General features: G+C 38.0%; 1 protein-coding gene across 1 annotated transcript in view; it reads right to left on the minus strand.

The window, feature by feature from the left end:
- col27a1b (collagen, type XXVII, alpha 1b) overlaps positions 1-24,707 on the minus strand; it is a 112,063-nt gene that overhangs the window by 52,704 nt on the left and 34,652 nt on the right. The window contains exons 6-12 of the mRNA XM_079815247.1: positions 24,050-24,103; positions 22,206-22,259; positions 9,402-9,446; positions 5,702-5,755; positions 4,652-4,696; positions 3,709-3,762; positions 2,746-2,790 (exon numbers count right to left, since the gene is read on the minus strand). Of these exons, the coding sequence (XP_079671373.1) occupies positions 2,746-2,790; positions 3,709-3,762; positions 4,652-4,696; positions 5,702-5,755; positions 9,402-9,446; positions 22,206-22,259; positions 24,050-24,103 (351 nt within the window). The remainder of the gene's footprint in view (positions 1-2,745; positions 2,791-3,708; positions 3,763-4,651; positions 4,697-5,701; positions 5,756-9,401; positions 9,447-22,205; positions 22,260-24,049; positions 24,104-24,707) is intronic.

The raw sequence follows: 24,707 nt of genomic DNA on the forward strand, positions 1-24,707 counted from the left end.
TTTTTTTCATCTGACCATAGAAGCCGGTCCTGTTTGAAGTCCCAGTCCTGTCTGACAACTGAATATGCTGGAGTATGTTTTTGGATGAGCAAGGACGATTTTTCTTGAAATCCTCCCAAACAACACGTGGTGATGTAGGGGTTGTTTGATTTTTTTAAGGCTTTCTGACCCCAAAACTCAACTAATCTCTGCAATTCTCCAGCTGTGATCTTTGACCACTCAAATTTTCCTCCTTGCCGTGCATTAAGACAATATAGACACGTCCTCTTCCAGGCAGATTCGTAACATCTTTAGTTGATTGGAACTTCTGTTGATTATTGCCCTGATGGTGGAAATGAGAATTTTCAATGCTTTAGCTATATTTTCTTACATCCACTTTCTATTTTGTGATCTTCAATCTTTTGCTGCACATCAGAACTATATTCTTTGGTTTTTCTCAATGTGATGGGAATATACTTCAGAGATATGTTTACTTTAGAGATAATTTGCTTATAAAAAATTCTAGGGGTGCCAATAATTGTACACACACCGATCAGGCATAACTTTGCCATGACATAACATTATGACTGGTGAAGTGAATAACACTGATTATCTCTTTATCACGGCCTGTTAGTGGGTGGGATATATTGTGCAGCAAGTGAACATTTTGACCACAAAGTTGATGTATTAGAAGAAGGAAAAATCGGCAAGCGTAAGGATTTGAGCGAGTCTGACAAGGGCCAAATTGTGATGGTTACTGCAGCTCTTGTGGGGTGTTCCTGATCTGCAGTGGTCAGAATCTATCAAAAGTGGTCCAAGGAAGGAACAGTGGAGAACCGGCGAACAAGGCTCATTGATGCATGTGGGGAGCGAAGGCTGGCCCGTGTGATCCGATCAAAAAGACGAGCTACAGTAGCTCAAATTGCTCAAGAAGTTAATGCTGGTTCTGATAGAAAGGTGTCAGAATACACAGTGCATCACAGTTTGTTGCGTATGGGGCTGCATAGAAGCAGATCAGTCAGGGTACCCATGCTGAGCCCTGTCCACAGCCGAAAGTGCCAACACAGTGCCACGTGAGCATCAGAGCTGGACCACAGAGCAATGGAAGAAGGTGGCCTGGTCTGATGAATAACGTTTTCTTTTATATCACGTGGATGACCTGGTGCGTGTGTGTCGCTTACCTGGGGAATACATGCCACCAGGATGCACTATGGGAATAAGGCAAGCCGGCGGAAGCAGTGTGATGCTTTGGGCAATGTTCTGCTGGGAAACTTTGGGTCTTGCCATCCATGTGGATGTTACTTTGACACGTACCACCTACCAGAGCATTGTTGCAGACCATGTACAGCCTTTCATGGAAACGGTCGTACCTGGTGGCTGTGGCCTCTTTCAGCAGGATAATGCGCCTGGCCACACAGCAAAAATGGTTCAGGAATGGTTTGAGGAGCTCAACAATGAGTTTGAGGTGTTGACTCGGCCTCCAAATTCCCCAGATCTCAATCCAATCAAGCATTTTTGGGATGTGCTGAACAAACAAGTCCGATCCAGGGAGGCCTCACCTCGCAACGTACAGGACTTAAAGGATTTGCTGCTAACATCTTGGTGCCAGATACCACAGCACACATTCAGGGGTCTAGTGGAGTCCATGCCTCGATGGGTCAGGACTGTTTTGGCAGCAAAAGGGGACATATATATAAAGGTTATAAAGGATGTTTAGACAAAAATACTGATTACTTTTTCCCCCAACAGCATATAAAAAAGTACTAATAAAAAAGCATATGGCTGCTGCACTGAAGTTTTGTTTTGTGAAAACAGAGCCTGATGTCGAGTCACAGAAACAAGCTCAGTTCTCGTCTCTGTCAGCCCTGCAGGAAATTCCATGGCTGAGTGTTTCCTTGCACTGGCAACAGCCAGGAGAAGCAAGAGGAGGACCGGCAGGGATTCGCTGACAGCGCTGTTTCCCCTCTATCTACTGTTACGTTATATAAGAGGACAAGAGCTATGACGTCGCACTCCACTGTGTGCTAAACGTGTGCTTGTCTGAAAGCCAAAGTCAACACTTGCGCTGTGTGGAGATCTTTTTTTGTCCTCCAACAAGGCAAACAGTAAGTTATGGCCGAAGTGCATGTGCAGAGTTAGAGAACTGCTTATTAAGAACAGATGAATTTGTGCTTGGCACCACTTTTGTGCTTTGAACTGCACATAATTGGTAGTTGTTTTGGAAAAAGATGAGCTTGAATTCTTAATGTCTAGTTCTTTGAAAATAAAATATTCAGGCTCAGAGCACCAACATAATTTTGGTAAATAAAGAATGATTATGGGTGTACATATGGTAAAGACTTTTGCTAATATTTAGTGGTAATTATGAGTAGTATCCATCCATCCATCCATTCATCAATCTATCTATCTATCTATGAAACAGTATAGACAGTATATACAAACAACATTGGAGTTGATATCTATCTATCTATCTATCTATCTATCTATCTATCTATCTATCTATCTATCTATCTATCTATCTATCTATCTATCTATCTATCTATCTATCTATCTATCTATCTATCTATCTATCTATCTATCTATCTATCTATCTATCTATCTATCTATCTATCTATCTATCTATCTATCTATCTATCTATCTATCTATCTATCTATCTATCTATCTATCTATCTATCTATCTATCTATCTATCTATCTATCTATCATCTAACACAGAGGCAAGTCATTCAGAGGTTGTCTAGAGAAGATGGTGAGAGAAAACTTTACCGGCCTACCCATCTTGCCCTTCTTCCCAGGAACACCAGGAAAACCCTAAGAGGAGACAGCAGAGAGAAGGAAAGCAAGGAAAGACAGGTAAAAAGAGACAGAAATGGCAAAAAAACAAAACAAACCAATTAATTGATTACCTATCCAAATGGATGCAAAAGAATGCTGAAAGGTCTTTAGTTTCTATTCTTTGTACACAAAAGGGTCTCTCAGGTCTCTATGAACCCTGTCCCTCTGGGCTTGAAAATAGGAGACATGATCTGGCTAATCTGCAGCAGGCCATATTCCAGCTCCCAGGGGCTTATATTGCCATTTCCACAAAGTATTACAGGCCGGAATTCACCAGCTCGAGGTTCCTGAACAAATATTGTGAGAACTGAGACTAACTACTGTTTGAAGGGGGATCTCTGTGGTTTTAGTGGAGCGTGCCCCTTTCACCAGGCTTCCTATTCAAAGCAAGTGTTTTGGATTTACAAGCCACCATTAGAAAGGAATAATGATACATGTATCATGTGTAATGGTGTGGGGTTTGTTCCAGTAATATTTCCTCTAGGGGCAACTAAAACAAAGACTATACATCTCCATCATGCCACACAGTTTTACTAAAGACTTCAGGGAACATCAATGGACTTTAATGCAAAACTTGAATAACAGTTATTATAGTTGCACTCATGTTTGTCATTATATTACTTGGTGTGTTAGTTTTCTTCAGATGTACTTTTATGCTTATGCTTTGTAAACACTGGCTGAAAGCACTTAAAGTAAGCATTTTTGACATGGCTGATCTCAATATGGTGGTGCCCATGATGACCCGCTCCATTTAGAATAAAACAGATTTTTATGTCTGTACATCACTTAAATATTTTTATTCTATTCAAATTCAAACTATTTGCTGATCAATTCTTTGTGTAAAACTTTCATAATTAGAAAAAATTACTTAAGTGCAGAAACAGCAAAACTCACTCTTTCTCCATCAGGTCCAGGGAAACCGAAGACACCTGGGATTCCAATGAAGCCCTAAACCAGGGGAGTGTAAGAAGACAAGAAACAAACAGAGAGACTTTAGAGTGATATGGTCCGAATATCCCTTGCTAAACTGCAGATTGACTTGCAAAGGTCTTTTGAGGACAGTGGTCGCTCGGTGAAGATCTAGGCCTTGAGGCAAGTGTATATGCCCATGGACTGCATGGTGCTGGCTTCCACGATGTAGTCCAAGGGCACATACCCTCACACCAGGGATCACACTGGCATTCAGCAGGATGGCTAAGGTTGGGTCACAAGGTTAATGCAAATGAACATACAATGGAATCATGAGGAGAAAAAGACAAAAGAAACATGAGATGATGCATTTTATGATATAATAGTAAAAATCAACATCAAAAACCATTACAAAAAATGTAACAATGTTAAAACATTAACATAAAAATAATGCTAACACATAAATAAAATCTGTATGGCACTATGGCAGAGAATAAAAAGAATAACAAGAGGGAAATGACTTCGGATGTACACTGCTGCCATATACTTTACAAGACCAAACTGGTTTTAAAATTTTAGTGGAATTATAATGTAAAACCCATCTGACAAATCCCTGAAAGCGGTATACTTTCAGAGCTGATGTTCTGAGGTTTTATAATGAAAACAACTTCCAATAACTGATCCGTAAATGTCTACAATCATTTCCTTCCACAGTTTCCAAACTAGAAAGCAAGGTTTCAATACCAAATATGCAGCAGCCCATACAAAACTTTCCGAACATAAATGCTCAATCACTTTAAAGCAAATTTATAAGCAGGAGCAAACATGGAATGCAAAACATCTTAACTGTACACAGTGAATACATGATGATTAATTTATAGCCAACACAGTCAAAATTATTTCCAATAAATAACAAAAAAAACTTTACCCGTGTGCCTTTTGGTCCCATATTTCCTATAGGCCCTGGTAAACCCTACAAAAACACAAACAATGTAATATTTCATGCTTGCAGATTGGTTCAATAATAGTTTTATGTCTAAACAACTTGAATCATAAAATTAAGTCTTCCATTTTATGGAGGTCAGAACAGAGTTATGCTGTTGAAATTTTGCAAATATGCTCTAGTGCTCTAGCCTAACTTGGCCAAGTGAATTAAATATCCACTTTGTTTTTTGGGTAACACTTTAGTTTAGCGTCCAATTAACTATTGCTTATTAGCATGCATAATAGGATATTGGCTGTATATTAGTATACCTAAACTTAACTTTTAATACGCAGTAATTAGTAGTGTATTGAGGCAAAAGTCATAGTTAATAGTGCATTGGATAATATAATATAAATAATATAATAATATAATATACATAATATAAAGTGTGACTGTTTTTTCTCCAATTTACACAGCCAGTGTATATCAGAAATAGCTTACTGTACCTTTAAGGAAACATTAAAGAGTTATATCAGCTGAAAAAACTAAATTCCAGTAGGATTTTCTAGAACATGTCTAATGGTGAAGTTATATAATAATAAACTTTTATTGGGTAAATTGTTGTTGCTTCCCAGAATATGTAAATCTGGTGGTTCACAAGGTTCAGATCTAATAATTTCCACCAATCACATTTACGCTCAGCAGTGGGAGAAAATCTAAGAGGAGAATCTTTTTGAGAAAATCAAAAGTGAGAGAATCATCTTTTGCCAATGACTTTTCCAAAGATCAGGTATCATTCATGCCTTTGGCACCCCAAAAATTATTAATTTAGGGCTAGCACATTAAGCTCAAAATATAAAATCCATTTTCATTGCCTCTTAATTCCAAAAACAATTCTCATTTTTCAAAAATGATGTCAAAACAAGGGGTCATATTGGCAGAGCAAGCTCTTTTAGTCTCCAATACAAACCCTGACACTTTACTACTAGTCTCATTATACTCGTATCTGTGAGTACTGTGCAAGTCAGCAGCACAACAGAAGATTTACTGCACCTGCCTGCCAGGATAACCTTTGGCACCCGGGCTTCCATCCGGTCCTCTTTCTCCCTGTGGAGAGAGAGAATAAAAAAGAATAAGGAGGAAAATATCCATTACAATAAATATGTCATTATTATTGGAAGCTCTTCTTGTAGAGCATAATGGAGAGAGAGAGGAGTTAAAAGCATTTCTATTAAAACAACATGTTATTCTTATGCATGTCTGTAAATAGTTTCAGTGTTTTTGCCGTTTTTGTCAATATGACAGATACAGAGCGTGTGTGGCCCACCAGAGAATTGTGAGATTATGAAACAACGAAGAAAGCATTTTAAAATATTATACTACTATAACTCAACATCAAAATTCCAGAAATTCAATACCAGAAGTCAGAGGAAAGTCCAGACCTTCAGACAGACTGACGCTGTCAAAACTTTAAAACTTTTAAAACTTTTAAAATTGGTTCTTCCAACGCTATCTCACGACCAATTTGTGCGTATTTTACGAGGTGGCTAATTCGTACGAATTTGTAAGACCTCATTCGTACAAATTTGTACGTTTTGTCTAAGCCCCAGTGACGGATAGGTTTAGGGGCGGGGTTTGAGTTAGGTCATTCGTACGAATTCATACGAATTTGGCAACTCGTCAAATACGTACGATTTAGCAAAAGAGAGTGAGGTCGTACAAATTTGTACGAATTAGCCACCTCGTAAAATATGTACGAATTGCCGTGAGATCGGGTTGGTTCTACAGTGTCTATTGTCCACTGCTTCGTGTGTAATTAACTATGGACTAACTAACTTTGGAGTGCATCTCAATTGAGCAGCAAAGTAAGACTGTCCTAGCCTAGAAATCTAGACGCACCCTAGCAAATCTAATTTGCTGCCAGGGTAGTGTAGCAACTCTCCGTTGGCGTGCGAGCTGGAAAAAAACAAACTCTGGTCAGGCCAATCACATCGTTTATAGAGTCAGTGGGCGGGCTTAACATAATGACGGCTCTGCGTGCTACTTGCAAACAAAGAACCTGGCGAACAGCGGTCTTTCGAATCAGCTTTGGCCGCAACTCTGGAGGACTTGGAGTTAAGCTTTTCTTTAAGAAAAGAACAAAGAACGGCACTGAAGTCATTCTTAAGAAAGAAAGATGTGTTCGGAGTTTTGCCGACCGGATACGGAGAAAGTTGAATCTATCAACTAGCTCCGCTTCACCTTCTTCATTGCTCTGGTTGGTTGTAGCGCTATCCTATTGCGTGCAGAGGGAATTTGAAAGACAACCATTTATCCCGCCCCTCAGATTGAGCCCTGCCAATGGTGTGTTCCCAGACCCAACATCATGATATGGGTCTGGCTTGTCAGGCTAAGACTGTCCTGATTAGATGTAATATTAATTGTTACATACATATTTTATATCATAAAAATACATATGATTTTTATACTGTACAAACTCTATATTCTTTCCCCTTACACTAAACCATTTTTACATTTTCAAAAAAACTCACTCTGTGTGATTTATAAGCTTGACCAAAAAATGCCCCCGCAAGGACAAGGATTTAGGATATTGCCATCTTTATGGGGACATTTTGTCCCCATAATGTAGAGTTTACCAGGCCACATACACACACACACATAATCTAAGATAAATCACTAATAATGTAAAAAAAATATTCATTTCATATGGTTATCCATTTCGGAAATTGCAAACAAAGTAGAAACTATGTCTATATAATCAATATCAATAGAAATCTATTAATTATTAAATCGATTACCGGTAATTGATTAACCATTAAGATCAGTTGGATTAAATAACATACAAAGGTATTAAACTGAACGAGAAGAGATGCAAATCAAAAGTTTGATAGTAAGAGCTTTATGAAAGCCCGTTACTGTGAATTAAACATTTATAAAGATGAAACACTTATTTTGTGTAGTGAAAAGGATACTTTGTGGTTTTGTGTATTGTACAAACACAATTGAAAATATGCTGAACTGTTTGAAAAAAGTGCACTTTTGATGATCTGTTGTGATATTAGCACTATGAGTTTTGAAAATGTACCCCTTGCTTGTGAAAATAGTACCAAAGCCAATAAAAAAAACTGTAATTTAGTGCCATTAATTGTGTGACAGAATAATGTGACAAAACATAATGCATTTAGGCCCGGTTTCACAGACAGGGCTTAGACTAAGCCAGGATTAGGCCTTAGTTCAATTAGGACATTTAAGTAACTTTTATAAACGTGCCCAAGAAAAAAACATTGCTGGTGTGCATCTTGAGACAAAACAATGCCACTGACATACCGGTATTTTAAGATTTGTCAGTGCAAGATTCTTTCAGTTAAAATAGCTCAAACATGCATTTTAGTCTAGGATTAGCTTAAAGGGTTAGTTCACCCAAAAATGAAAATTCTGTCATTAATTACTCACCCTCACGTCGTTCGAGACCCGTAAGACCTCCGTTCATATTCGGAACACAAATGAAGATATTTTTGTTGAAAGCTGATGGCTGAGAAAGGCTTCAGATAGGCCTCCATTGGCATTCAGTACACTTATACTCCCAAGACGGATAAAAGGCACTCAAAACATCGTTACAAAGTCCATCTCACCACAGTGACTCTACAATAATCTTACGATGCGACGACAATAGTTTTTGTGCGCAAAAAAAATCAAAATAACACCTTTATCCAACTTGTTACTGCCTTCCGTGTGTGCCTCCACGACGCATGCGCGAGAATATGACGCAGATCCGGCGTTCGGACAGATGACCCAGAAGTGATTTGTTTACAATCAGAGGAAGACGCGCGTATCGCAGCTGTTGGATTCTACATTGATCGTGCTTTAGGTCTCGGCGTAGTGCTCAAAATGGGGTTAGAGTGTGCATTTCATGGATTCCCGAACCCCGGCGCTACGTCATATTCTCGCGCATGCGTCGTGGAGGCACACGCGGAAGGCAATAACAAGCTGGATAAAGGTGTTATTTTGATTTTTTTTTGCGCACAAAAACTATTGTCGTCGCATCGTAAGATTATTGTAGAGTCACTGTGGTGAGATGGACTTTGTAACGACATTTTAAGTGCCTTTTATCGGTCTTGGGAGTATAAGTGTACTGAATGCCAATGGAGGCCTGTCTGAAGCCTTTCTCAGCCATCAGCTTTCAACAAAAATATCTTCATTTGTGTTCCGAATATGAATGGAGGTCTTACGGGTCTCGAACGACATAAGGGTGAGTAATTAATGACAGAATTTTCATTTTTGGGTGAACTAACCCTTTAAGCATTGTCTGTGAAACCGGGGGTTAATCTTTTGTCGGATTCTGTATATTTTTTTAGTTCTAAAATTTTCAACCAATACTCTGGGGCTGTATTTCAGAAACATCAAGTCGTAAAAGATCTGAGAAGTTCTAAATTAATTTCTAACTTTCTAAAAAAATGTATTGATATTTTGCCAGCTAGCAAACACGAAAACTTGAAACAGATGCATCATTTGCATAGGGAAATTTCTTTGCCACCAAAGACAAAATTCTTTATAGTGCTGATTCCCCTTGAAATGAATGGATTTGGGCTGTGAAAGTTTGCAGAGGTGTGGTTATTTTTATGTAATATGGCCCCTGAAGTGTACTTTGATCATGGATGTAAACGTAATAGTTTTATTCAATTTCTTGTTAATTCCTCTAATTCTCCTCTTGTGGAAAGTAAAAAAAAAAAAAATGGTGTGAATGGGAACTCACTTGATCTCCGGGGTGGCCAGAGGGACCAGGATGTCCTTTCTGTCCCTAAGCAGAGAGAAAGAGAGACTAAGTGTTGCGAAAGGATATAAGGGCTCCCCTTTAGTTTGTCAAACAAGAGGAGGTAAATTACAGCAAGGATAATGTGCCTTTAAGGGAGTCACTTCTCAAACATGCGCTTAATCATATCCTGGGGGGTTTCCACATAAAGAGGCAACATTCTACAGGAACTGAATAATTTTCCGCAAACTGCTATTAAATTACCTTAGGCTGACAGTATGTTCTCATTACACAAGTAATTTCATTCCTTTTGACATGATGAGATGACAATTTTTGTATGCCAATGAGCTCAATCACAAGAACAAAGTGAAACCAGCATGTACAATCCCAGCGGTTAACAAATGTTCCCTGGATGGAAGGATGGAAAGTAATAAATGCAGAGAAACTTAACAGGTCTCAAAGCGCACATCAACAGATTCCACACAAACAGCAAACCACTTCCAAACCAATACCAACTCATTAACGGCTGAGCAGATGGTTAAACTGTCTGGGGACAGACCAATTAACTCTCATATCAGCTCATAATGAGGGGAAGACAGCATTTTAAGCTTATTTGGTAGCAATACCTCTTGAGGTGTTATTTTTATGAGAGTTACAGCATTACTGGATTATGTACTGTAACTGCTTCATTACACATTTCTTGTAAGGGATGTCATGCACTTATTTATTTTTTATTAACATTTTTGAGGGGGCACCACAGCCATTGCTAGTGTTGAAACCAAGATATTTCACAGAATGTCCAAACTGCTCTTTTTCAAGTAATGAATATATATTTATATATATATATGCATTTGGCAGACGCATTTTTTTATATATATGTATATATTGTATTTAGATTGGTAATGACTTGATGACTGAAACAGACTTTTCCCTTTTGAACAATTACATTCAGAAGAACAAGAAACAATGACAAAAAAAAAATCCTACAAAACAAATCAGAATCAACCCATGGAGCTATTCAAAGGGACCAGTGGTTTAATGCAAGATAACCATTCATGAAACTCAATCTTCAATGTTCAGAGGTACCACTTCAAGAACCTCTCCTTCTATGAAAATTTATAGGGACTGTAAATGTAATGAAGACATCATCGACACCTTCACAGTGAGTGAAAAGTCATGTGGTGTTATGTGTCTTGGCTAGGCAATTGGCAGTAACCTTTGGGATCACAATAACAGAGAGGAAACTTCCAGTGACTAGAATTCAAGAAGAAGAACGGAAATTCTATGGTAAGATTCAGTTCTCTGAAATACGATGTACATTGTGAGTAATACTCAAACACCCCCCCCCCCACACACACACAATATATACATAATAAACAAACATACAAAACATACACAAATCATAAGACCATGGCACAGGTTTTTAGTAAGAGCAACACAGATATTGTTACAAAAGATTTCTATTTTAAATAAATGCTCTTCTTTTGAATTGAAGAAAAAAATCAGTTGACAAAATCAGTTTACTAAGTTAAATGACATTAGATATATTTTCTGGAAAATAAAATGAAATTGAAGTGAGTTTTTGGTTAAAACATATCTGCCAATACCAGAAATACCAAGTAAGAAAAGTAATTTTTGTAGTGTGGTTTAACCTGTGGTGATCTAAATAGAGCACTTATTAAATTTAAATAAGAATAGAGTTCTAACTCAGTAATAATATTGAAATTTTACCCATTAAAAATTTTTGGTTGATTAAAGTTGTACAGATATTGTTAAATATCTATACATTTCCTGTCTCTTATCTCAAGCTACTCTACTGTCTGTTCAAGCTTTTGTCAAATCTGTCATGTTTCCAAGAAACAAAACATGTCATATATATATATATATATATATATATATATATATATATATATATATACCGGCCCCCGGGTATTTCCACAACATCGAATCTGGCCCCCTTTTAAAAAAGTTTGGACATCCCTGCCCTAGACATTCCCTTTCGAGGGAACTTCTAAGCTGCATCAGCTGCTGACGCTATATGGCGATGCCATACCAACTACACCATGCTACCAATCCACTAAAGAGGGTGAGCGGGCCTTGCAACCAAAACAGTCTGCTTCTCAGGCTACAGTAAGAATTATAGTTCACTCTTCGGGTGAGGAATGGACCCAACCTCTGTTTAGACCGCCCCAGCCCTACTAATTGCCACAAGAGCCAGGCTCCCAACCGCACAGCACCCAGATCGGTGTGTGGCTTTTAAAACAATTTTGCTTTGCCCTCAGTTCCTCAGAAAGAGAGCTAGCTTAAGAACTTGCATCTTTTTGCTCTTCTCCCCAGGAACTCTTTACTGGAAAGGGGAAGCAGAGAAGCTGAAGGGAATGAAAAAAGGGGGCGAGAGCTTGGGCCTCAGCCATGCTCAACCTTTCTCTTCTTTCTTCACCACACCCAGAGCTCCCCGATCTGTGTACGGCTTTCTCCTATAGAGATCGCTAAGACATGAGACCAACTGGGCGGTAACGTCATCAGAATGCAAAGAATTATGGGTATGTTTGGCCCGTTTACATGGCCTGGCATAGCAGGCTAGTGTTCTGGCATGAAAATAATTAAAATTAGAGAGAAAAACAGAATATAATCCTATAAAATGCAGCGGGCTAAAGAAAACATTGTCGGACCATATCGCCTATAACTAAATCCTAATGCAAAGACAAGATCTGATGAGGAAAATAAAGGGAATCAAAGGACTGGATCCTTACGAGCTGAGCGACTGGTCAAGGGACGTCAAACTTTTGCCCAACTTCCAGCACCCATATATATACAACTACATATTAAGTGTTGTGCGTTCACACACACAAAGTTTTCAGAATTCAAGTCGCTGCAGTCTTTTTTACAGATGGATGGGTCTAGGACCTGGAGATTGTAAAAATGGGGCAGAAAACTGTCGTCCGTTCAAAGTTATGCTAATGTTTTAAGCACCACACTCCTCGTTCTCTCTCATCTATCTGCATGCAGTCCGAATTGAACATACCTGTGTGCGTGTGTGTGAGTGAGACCGGCTACACACTGCAAGCGTGGCGTGTCCGTTTTTATTTCGGCTCCCATGTTAACAGGTTAGAGCGTGCACACTACCTGCGGCTCGAGCCGCGCGGAAAACGCATGCATGCTACAAATAGAACCGACGCCTATCTTTCACGCGACACGTTGGAAGCGTTTAACATGAAGTATAGGCCTTCTACTATGTCACCTAGCAGCAGCATCGCCGCGTCAGACACGCTTCTGGTGTGCAAAGACACAAAAAACGCCACGATTGCAGTGTGTAGCCGGCCTGAGAGAGGGGGGCGCGGAACAGTGGACACATACAAAAATATACTCCGTCATTTTGTTCATGCAGGACATCATTCAAACTGCAAAGTGTTTACTTATATTTGTATACCCCGTTCTTAAGCTTTATGCCACTTCTATCGTGAGAACGACTATTGCAGTTTATAACACAGTAGGTAGACGGCATCTTGAACACTGCGTTCTTCCCTCCATGCAAGGAAGACTGGCGCCCGTTTTTGTGCCGCGGAATCCCAAAATGCTTTGCGTGTACCACTGGGAATACGTCATGATGACGACACATTAGCAATCTCTATTGCACCACCTTTGCCCCCCCCCCATTCCTCGGAGGGGGAGGCCGGCCAGCCACACTCCTCTTCTGCTCTTCTTCCCAGGAACGCATTCCTGGAAAGGGGCGTAGACGACTTATGTACTTCCCGAAAGCAGCCATCTGCATTCTCGCCTCTCTAAACCTGTCCACCACCATCCCAGTGGCAGTGCCAAATGGCCCAGATGGCCCAAGGGCATCAAGGAGGATAGCTTTATCTGACAAACAAGCGGCTTCCTGAAGACAAAGAATCTTATGACGTGTTTTCAGACGCCCTTCTTATATGCTGGGACAGACATTGCAACGTCATCGTACTGCATCAGCCGTTGAATGACATGTTTGTACATGTGCCTTTTTGTGCTTGTTGTTTGCCTGACGAAGACCCTTTGGGTCGCAAACGTTGTCTTTTTTTAATAAATCTTTGGGAGCAGCAGTAGCAGTGTGCAGATTCTTGTTGACTTCGAGTTAAATGCTTCATCTAATCTAGCACCTGCAAAAAGTTTGTGGAATGTGCGCACAATTCTTCTTCGAATTGTACATGTGCCTCAGACACCAGGTTCGGCACGGGCACGTCCCCATAGCGTCAGCAGTAATTCAAATGTAGTAATATTTCACAATATTACATTCTTGAATTTATTTTGAAATATGCAAATTTGATAGAACATGATAGATTTCTTTCAAAAGCATTTAAAAAAATCTTACCGACCCCAAAATTTTTAACGGTAGTGTAAATATAGATATATTTCAGTATTCCCAAAAACATTTAGACACTTTTGGACATATAAAAATGCATGAATTCAATTACATTAGAAAAAAAACATATATAAAAATGTATATATAAATAATTCAAATTATTATTATTATTATTATTTTTGTAAAAATCTTTCTTTAAAATAAATAATAAATACTAGACTGGGTAAACCCAGCCTGATCTGCCCGCGATTTGATTTCGCCCTGCAACTCAGTCTGGAAACCTGTACATTGATTTCTACTGCTTCTGTTACACTTTTGCGAGAACCAATCACAGACTGGCTTATCCACCTGGCACGCTATTGGCGTGTTTAACACAATGACGGATAGAGAAGCGATGGATCGATGCCCGTTGATCACGCCTCTTGTGGTCTGATTGGTTGAAAAACTATCCAATTGCATACAGAGTCTTTTAATTTATGCTAGTTGATCACGCCTCTTGTGCAGTAGAAAATACATAGCAGACTCCCCAGACCATGTTCAATCTTAAATTGAGCTTGGTCTGGTGATAGCCAGACTAAATAAATACCACTTGGTTTTATATTTTCTTACATAATGCAATGACATTCATACATTTTTAAGTGCGGTTTCAGTAATATAAATACATTTTACAAATACAATTTGAGGCTACTGTATGTGATTAAGAGCAAACGTTCTCGCCGCAGCTTCTGTAACAGTGCCAAGTCTGCCAACTGTTCCATCAACAGTTTTCTGTGTTTATCTGTGCCTGCTGGGGCAAATCTCTTTACAAAAAAACTGCTCACAGAAACCTAATTAGTAAGGACTCTTCAAAGTAAACAAAACAAATCATAGGCTGGCACAAGCGATCAAAGACAGGTTAAATGCATACACACGAGCTTGTGATCCCCACACTGGAACTGCTCTGCTGAGGAGGACAATGAACAATGCCCTTCCTCCCCCTAAACTATGGAAATATATTACATAAGGAGAGAGAAGTCCCTAGCATAGAACTAAAGAGTCAGTGAAGGAAGCAGGACCAGTCTCCATCGCCATGAACAAGAGAATGTGTCTTGCCATCGGTGCTTATGCTTGTGCCATGCATAAACAGAGAACAAATAAATCCCAGATGTGTGATCTGAAGGGACCATAATAAAAGGAAGCAATTGTTTATAGCCTGAGCACATGTATGATGGTGTATACGTGTGGTGGACTTAAAAGTCTCCCTTATATGTTTGCAATTTATTTCCATGTCATTATGTTTACATTTTCATCCGGTTAGAGGCATATGAAACTCCATTACACCTTTTACACTATCACCAATAGTTTTGTATGATTACAATCAAGTCACAAGAAAATCTTGTGTTTTTTTTACATTGTAAAATAATTGTTCCATTATTTTAAAAATAACTCATCAAAAAAGTAACACATCAGCAAACACTTTTGTTATTGTTTTCTTAATTATTGGTAACTGTTGTTCAACTGTTGTTATTAATAATTTTTGAAATATGACTGCTTTACACATTACTTTCCCATTCTTAATTTTGCATACTTCATTCTTTTTATATTAGTTTTTCCCCTTTTTTTTTGTATTATTATTATTTTCTTCTTAAAGTCAGCATGAAAAGAAAATTCTATTTTGTAAATGCATGTTCATTTATTTTGAACTATTCATCAACGCTTTATTTCTTCTTCGTAATTTCAAATGAAAATATAACTAAAAGAACTTGAGAAACAACAGATTCTGGTGACATATGCCAGACCTGTCCAACCATTTTGTCTGCTTAAACCATGCCTGTTGTTTACAATTGACTACAAGGTTACATTCAGACAATGTCCCTATCAAGGAAAGTTTGTTCACTCCGCGGCCATATTTGCATCGCCTCCGGGCAGCTATCGGGCATACAAGACCAAGTCCTATCAATTTGAAAGGGGGAAATCCTGGAATCTCAAATACTGCTTGCCGAACTCACAACTAAATAAGATATTTCAAATCAGCAAAAACAAAATCTGACATGAACTGTCCCATAAATGTTGTCTCTTATGCTCAAAAAGCATATTTTTCCGGCTAAACCTGCCATGCGCATGTGCAGTCCTAAGCACAAGTCTCAGGTTTCTATGGGAAACGGAGCTTCTAACAGCAGCTGCAATGACTTTACCAATCAGTGATTGGCTCTTTTACTTTAGAAGGCGGGACTTTTCAGCCATATTGCGCGTTGCAGTTTCTTCCATTCATGAGCAATAGGTGTGAACCGTCTCTCTATAGATCTATAGTCTTTGATTCAGATCTGCCTCCATCTAATCAACAACCAATGGGTAGAATCAAGTCCCCGCCCTACAGTTGTCCATTCTGGTAATCTATGGATGTACATCACAATATGGAAGAAAAGATCTGTCGCTATTAACCATTGCAACAGAATTTTTTTGATGAGGTACTGCATTCTCCATGTGTATACATGTACACAAAAATATTGGTAACACTTTACAATAAGGTTTAATTAGTTAACATTAGTTAATGTATTAACTAACATGAACTTACCATGAGCAGTACATTTGTTACTGTTTGTTCATCTTTGTTAATGTTAGTCACTAAAAATACAGCTGTTCATGGTTTGTTCATGTTAGTTCACAGTGCATTAACTAATGTTAACAAGATTTTAATAATGTATTAGTAAATGTTGAAATTAACATTAACAAAGATAAATAAATGCTTTATAAGTGCAGTTCATTATTAGTTCATGTTAAATAATATAGTTAACTAATGTTAACTAATGAAACCTTATTGTAAAGTGTTACCAAAATATTTACATGATTACTGTATTTTACACAATTGTGCCTAAATCACTCCTTTTTTAACAATTTACTATGTCAAAAATGCACCTGGTGCACGTTGGATGGGTTTATAATAAGCGCGTTTGCAGAGTGTTAGCTGCGCAGGTGCTTACTCTCATGACACATAGCAACACAGCTGAAAGTTTCCTAATATATTTGACCATTTATTAAAAGTGGCGTACATTTACCTGTTGATGCTTTCACAAGCACTTGCCACCCGTAAAAGGTGTTGAGATGTTTGAGTCAGGTGCAGCGCGCGAAAGGGGAGTTTGCAAAATATGCTGTATTTTTGTAATTCCGTTAGGTGGCACTAATGTCGCAGAAACTACATGCTTCACCTTTAAATGGTACAGTGCAACTGAGGACACAGTAATCTAAATTTAATCTCAATTTAAATGTATGCCAGACGTGTTTTTTATTAAGAATGAAAAATAAGTTTTATATAAAAAATATTAGTAGCCTATTATAAATAAAATATAAGTAAAATATAATTAGAATAAATGTAAGTATAACAAAGAATATAAGTATTATTTTAAAAAATAAGTTGAAATAATTGATTAACAGACTAGCAGTTACAGGTCTGCATACAGTAGGTCTGTCTTTAACAGTTTATACGTTTTCGTTAAAAAAATAAATGTCCTTATGGAGAAACGAAACAGTATGGAAATATGTTCAGTTATGACTTTATTTCACTTGATTTAGTTTATTTAGTTTTGTATCAAATACAATGTGATTTTTGTTGGCAGTAAGAGCACATTTTTCCTCTTGGGCAAGCGATTCACCGGACAGCTTTCCCTGTGCATAAAATCCCCCATATGCCAGCAAACCAATGAGAATGCGGGACAGTGATGATTTCTCTGGTTAACAAAAAAAAAAGTGCCGCTTACCCGGAACTCTGATTGATAGATCTGAAGAAAATCACCGTTGTTTGGCAAATAAATAAATGACGGAGGGTTGCATACGTATTGCTAACATTTTATCATGTAAGCTTTATATTATGGTAAACCTCAAACAAGGGAATTTATAGTGTTAATACTAATCAGTGAGTTCACAAATGGCTTGGTTATGCAGATCATTCGCAGCTTATATGGACCACATGCCCCTGATGTACAGTAGTTCAGTTTGTGAGTGAACATGAGTGAATGTGGGCACAGCTGTATGGCACATTGTGCATGACATGCCGAATTCTAAACGGCCTGAAATCTTACATGAAATCCAATCTGACTTTAATCAGAGGTCAAGCCACATGCAAAATTGATTGAAAAAAAAAAAATCTGATTTCATGCAGACAACAATTTAAAAAAAATTCTGCCTGGCTTCACAAATCCCATAAGACAGTAACATTGAGTAGCAGACAGACTTAAAACAAAATCTCAGCAGCACTTAGAAGTTTAACTTATTATGTGATTGGTGTTGATGTCGAGCACTACTAAATAAGATAGCTAAGCACTTACTCAATTTAGACTTGATATACTTTATCTTTTGAAACATCTGACAGATCTAGTTTTGGTCCAAAACAATGATAGTCTAAGATAGTCTGTATTATCTGTCTTCTTCTGACTGTTTTGCACTATTTTTCTTATGTAAACCTTAGCTACAGAAAAAAAGGACAAGAGTCAAGACAGACACAGATGCTCTTCCAGGTAACTATGAATGGATGCCTCCAATTCCAAAAAACGCAGCTTGTTCTAGTTCCATTTCACAGTCGATGCCAAAGGACAGTCTTGCTCCCAAATGGTCATTCACCTCTAGTTGAGTAAAAGCAAAAGTTTTTTTTTTTTTTTTCCTGCAGAAGCTGGCCCTTTTTTCTCTCATTCAGTAAATCTGTGACAGGGATTATCAAAGAATACAATTTAACATAATTATGCTATTACAACCAAGGACATCTATGAGGCTGATATTCAGTAACAGATGTGGTTCAAAGTCTTGAGTTTGTTGATGTTGAACGAACATATTCCTATTGCTCAGACAGGTGGCAGGGAATGGCGTCAAAAGCCCAGTTATAAAGGAAAGAAAAATAACTCAATTTTTAGCCGAGAGAATGTGATGTTAATGGTTTTAGAGCAGTCTTATCCCCGTCTAAGATTTATTTTCAGCCAATTCCTAAGGCTAAAGATTCCTAAAGCTAATTTCCTTTCAATTCAGCTAGGTTTTTAGTTTAAACCATGCCACATAATGTCAGCACATGGTGGAGGAGTAGCAGGTCTTCTTCTCTAATTATGGTTTTTCAGAATAAGCTCTGGGTGTTTCTAGTCCCAGGCTTCTTATTGGCCTTAATGTCAATATTTTTACAATTTCATAAATAAACGCAAGTGGTGTTTGCCCGTACAAAGCATAATGTGCAAAACATAATGCTAGGTTTTTATGGATGGTTGCCAGGGTGTTGCCATGCAACTGCTAAGGTGTTCAAAGTGTTTTCATTGTCTTGCTATAGGGCTGCTAGGGCATTTTAGGTGGTTGCTATGTGGTTTCTTACAGGTGCATATCAAAAGAGTCAACCCCCTGCTTAAAATAGACACCTCAAACCAGCCTCTAAACCAGACTAAGCTTGTCTTCAGTTGATATAGCTGGAATCCCAGCCTAACCAGCTTCAAAGCCAGCGAACCAAATATGGGATTTTTTTGCCTGTTTTATAGTCTGACGAGCAAAATGAGCGAGTCTGATCACAAAGAAAAGTATTTGTTCACCTCTACTCAAAAAGTCACACAATTTGAGGTCATTGATGTTTGTAGCACAAAAGTTTAATGGTAACACTTTACAATAAGGTTCCACTTGTTAACATTAACTATATTAGTTAGCATGAACTTTATTATTAAAAAATAATAATAATTCTAAAACATCTATTAATCTTAGTTAAAGTGCCCCTGTTATGCTATTTTAAAGGTTCCTGATTTTGTCTCCTACAACAGATTTGCATACATCAAAGGTAAAAAAACACTAATTTTGTTTAGCTGATTTGCAATTTTATATTTCAGTAACAGGAGTTAGCCGGTTAGCCGGAAACGTACACAATATAAAACACAAAACTACGTATTTTTGAACACCCGGTAGAAAATATATACATCAATAATTTATCATACTTACAGGCTGTGATTCTGAGGAGCAAGCTGGTCCAAATAAACTGTATACTATTACTGATGCATCTTTCAAGAGCAAGTGTTTTCCCGCGATCCCGCATTGAACTCCGAGATTTGAGAAGCAATTGTCAGTAAACTGACATGTTTGAGGGCGGGTCAATTTGTTTGCGGACAGACAACGTACAACATAGACGGGCATTATGCAAATGTCTTTTATAGTGACGTAGAACCGTAACGCAGTGAGATTTAATTACAAACGACTCGTTTAGGTCGTTCAGAGTCGATTCTTTCTTTTGGGAGACAATAACTTTATTTATTGTGCACTTTCGATTTTACAACTTTGAAGAACATTTACATTCACAGACAGCTATATTACACACTGCATGAAAGGGAATATTCGTGGAAAAAAAAACACTTTCATGTTAATTTCAACATTTAATAATACATTACTAAAATCGAAAGTTGAGTTTGTTAATAATTTTGAATGGACCTGAGCTTACATGAAGTAACAATGAACTAACATTAACAAAGATTAATTAATATGGGAACAAATGCATTGTTCATTGTTAGCTGATGCATTAACTAACGTTACTAATGGGAACTTATTGTAAAATGTAACCAGTTTAATACTTAGGAGTGAGGAGTTTGTTGAAATCCTTCTTATACCCGATTAGGAGCAATAATCATAGTGATGCTTGCTTTAGATACTCCGAAAACAAAACTATGGTTCAACTATGTCTGGGAACTTTGATAAGTAAGGGCAACTGAGCATAGAGCAGCTGAGTGTGGGAATATGAGTAAGAAGAAAGGAATCTGGAGCTTGTAATGAAGAATGAAGTGGAGTCAGCTCTACAGAATTCATTTCAGGACACATCACAGAAAAAACTACTAACTTATACACGACATGCAGTGGTTCACTGTTCACAGCTTGGGTCTATGAAATGGTTACACAAACCAAATGACAAATACGGTGTATAAACAACCGTTGCCAACAGGGTCCCAGTGAGCCTCAGTGAGAAAGAGAAGGGGTGGAGCAGCAAAATCTCCAAGCAGACGTTAGTAGCCAACGCTTGTCCTATTACGACACACTGTCCAGATGTGCCAGAGTGCACATCTGCTGATCCCTAGTTTGAAAGGACTGAAAGACTGTACATGGCTCAGTATTTTGGAATTAAAAGCATAACTCAATCCCAACCGATTGTTACCTGCTCATATGACCAAATGTGCCACTGCTACTTACTGTACATGTGTTACTTTACAGTACATTTGAGTATAACTTTTTTTTTTTTTCATTTGTTTTATTGTTACAAGAGAATTTTCTCTCTGGCCAAGACCCATGGATGGAATAACTTTCTGGTTTGCTGCCAGCAGTAATTTAACACAAGTAGTCTCTGCAACTATTTTCCACCAGCTTTTAATATTTCTGTGGCTGTGATTGGAAACACATGGAGGCAGAGAAAACGCCAGGTAATTTCATTCCTTTACAATGTTTCAGGGAGTCGTTTTGATCCAAACGTTCAAACAAACACTTTTAAACACCATTGATTGTGAATATATGTAAAACTGCTGATGTAATATGATGTGCATGTATGGGTCTCTTTGTGTGTGTCGTGTGCCTCCATGTGCTACTCAACAGCACATAAAATTACTTCTTAGAATCATGTGCTGTATGCCAGTGTACAGTATGCCAAATTCTTAAACCCAATTGAAAATGTCACTCTGTCTCATCTGTGAAAGTTTCCTAAAAGCTTAATAGCACATTTTCCCATTTGGAGAAAGTATGGACGTCTTTGCAATTTGGCATTAGACAGATTGTAGCAGACTGGCTGAAAGTGTTAGTAAGGGGACCTGGCAGAGTCAACTTCATCTCAGCGGTGTAGACTGTGTATATGTTCACTGGAAATATGGCTGTTTTGAAGCAGGCCTTCTGCCCTGGCCAAAGTGCTGTCGGTTCATTTGATTTGGTATCCATTTACCTCTTTTGTTGCACTATAATGACACCTATTTGGTCTTGTTAGGTAAAGCACATTTCAAAATTAAATACACATACTTCTTGGAGGTAAACCACAGTTTTCTACAAAGAATTTTCCACAGACATCCCTTGGAATTGGAATACAATGAGGTCATGCGCTGGCTATCCCATTCACAGCAGTGTTTGAGGACACCAAGGTCAGGTGGACATGTCTGAAACAAATTGGGTTTCTCTCCAGAAAAGCAGGGTAAATGCTCTAAGCTTCCATGAGGTTTTCTCCAAGAACTGATTTTTCACACAACTGATTTTAGTCGCAGTTCTGTTTCACATTTATTGAGTTAGACTTATGTACCACTATCCAGAATATGCCGTGGTATGATTTCATGTGAGGGATTACTTTAGCATCGGGCTGATAAAGCAATAATGTTTCCTGGAACAACATATGCTTTGCTGTTGCAAATTAAGTGTGCTGAACAATTCCAAACATCTGGATTGGGAACTACTCTTGGATCTGTTCTGTGACGTGAGCTTGGTGGAGTCTCCTTATAGTAGATGAATCAAAGAATCCCTCTTACCTTCCGACCATCTTGACCAGGTAGTCCAGGTAGCCCTAATATCCCAGGGTCTCCCTATAATGGAGGACACTGAAAATTACTTATGGTATGGTAAATTTGGCAATGTTAAGAAATTCAAAGACACCACACAACTCATGGTGCTTGTTTGCTCACTGATTCTCGAGTACTGGGACAGAACAGGCTACAAAACTTAACATTTTTAAAGATCACCTGTGGTGAAAATCTAGTTTTTAATGTTGTTTATATGTTTATGTGGTGTTTTTAATATGCTTTAAGACAAACTATGTGCAAATTCATCCATCAACACCATTGCAGAGTATTTTCTCCTTAAAAGTGAACCAAAGACAATCTCAAAAACGCAGTTTGAAATTGCAGTGTTTCTTGTGTCACAAACTACCTTGTAACCAATCACGTCAATGTGTGGGTAGGTTTTAATATATCATTAACTATTCTCTGAAGCAGAGGAGTCTCAAGAGAAGCCAAGTTATCCTGGTATCTTTTTCAGTTGATATGAAAAATCGTGTACATTCATAGTGGGTGAATTATGTATATGATGGATATTACAATGCTATGATGAACTATTTGCCTTTCTTCACTGATGTTCTGAGTTGTTCAAAGCATTTTTAAGGATGCTGATTTTTAAAACAACATACTCTGTTTAACATAAATTAAAGCTTTGTATAATCTAAACACACCTCTTTGTAATAGCCTATTTTAAATGGTTTCTGTGTGAGTATTCGTTGTTTGTCCTCTGTGTGTTTAGAAGCCAGACTGAGATGGCAAACTGAACATAGTTTGTGTAACATTAGCAACACATTATTAGCTGTTTGATAACGTCAAGCAAAAGTCTTATGATATTAATTATCGTTATGTGTCCCACGTTGTAAAGAGCAATAGCATTGTGCAGCGTTTACTACAGTAATGTTGAATGAGTGGATCTCTTAGCTGGTGTGAGTGAGTGGAGGCAGGGCTAATTTGCATATTCATGGTTCTGCGTATACTAAATGAAGCAAGGGTGTAGAGTTACATTCAAGCTATTTTAAGGCATGAATATTTTTTTTTTCACAGGACATTTTTGTTAAATATGTCATTTTGGTGATCAAAGATGGGATACAATGATTGACTACAGGGGGGATTTAAAAACTAAAACTTATGTTGTATTCTTTGTGTTATGTTGTAATCTAATTCTTTTTCATTTTTTCACACAAAATCTGTGTTTTACCTTGTCTTGGGAAGGTGAAATATAGAAAGAGAATGTTCATGATGAAGGCTGACTTTGATATTGGCTAATATCATAAAAGTTGTTTTTTAAGACGTAACATAATACAGTTGTGAAAAATGTACAAAAGAGGGATATTGTTTTATGTTAACAACTTCAATTTGGCCGAGCATAAACATAGATAGATATACTCCACACTACTGTTCAAAAGTTTAGGGCAAGTAAGATTTGTTTTTGGAAAGAAAATAATACTTTCATTCAGCAAAAGATGCACTGACAGTATATGACAAATGTGACAGTAAATACATTTAGAATGTTACAAAAGATACAAATAAATGCTGTTCTACTGAACTTTCTATTTAAGGAATAAAGGGAAGAAAAAAAAAATCAGAAAACAATAACAGGTTCTGTCCCATTTCTCAAGAAATCAGTGAGCTGAATAATGTATAAACTTACATCATTTCATCTATACTCAAAAATGTATTATTAAGTACACAATATTCTTTTTTTGCAACCACTTAAAAATGTACATAAGCTAAAGAACAGTATGATGAATATTATTAACAATACTGTACATGTAATAACATCTATAAATACTGAATAATAGGGATATGGAAAGACAAACCTTTATTCCATTTGTTGCTCTGCCAGGTGAGATTCCAGGGTCTCCCTTTTTCCCCTGTAACACACAGAAGACAACATTTACATTTATTCATTTAGCAGACGCTTTTATCCAAAGTGACTAAGCAAAAAGTGATTCGTCATGAAGAGGCGAAGAATCACGAAAAGTGCTCGAAATACCAAGTTTTGGACATTGCTTAGAGTAGCATAAGCTAGAATTTGGAGGGGATTGAGGAATCCCTTGTTTTTAAGATGAGGTTAAGTGCTCATGGAAGAGATTCATTTTCAGCTGTCTTTTGAATGTTGTCAGTGATTCAGCATTCCGGATGGAGGTGGGGAGATCATTCCACCAGCAAGGAACAGTGAACGAAAATGTTCTGGAGAGTGATTTCGTGCCTCTCTGTGGTCGTACCACGAGCCGTTGCTCCTTTTCTGAGCGAAGGCTTCTGGTGGGGATGTAGACTCGTAGGAGCGAGTGGAAGTATGCAGGTGCTGAGCCTGTGGTGGATCTCTAAGCAAGCGCCAACGCCTTGAACTTGTTGCGAGCAGCGAGTGGTAGCCAGTGCAGAGAGATGAAGAGAGGTGTGACGTGGGCCCTTTTGGGCTCGTTGAAGACAAGTCGTGCCGCTGCGTTCTGAATAATTTGAAGTGTTTTGATTGCA

Source organism: Gobio gobio (assembly GCF_949357685.1).
Source record: "Gobio gobio genome assembly, chromosome: 4".
NCBI lineage: Eukaryota > Metazoa > Chordata > Actinopteri > Cypriniformes > Gobionidae > Gobio > Gobio gobio.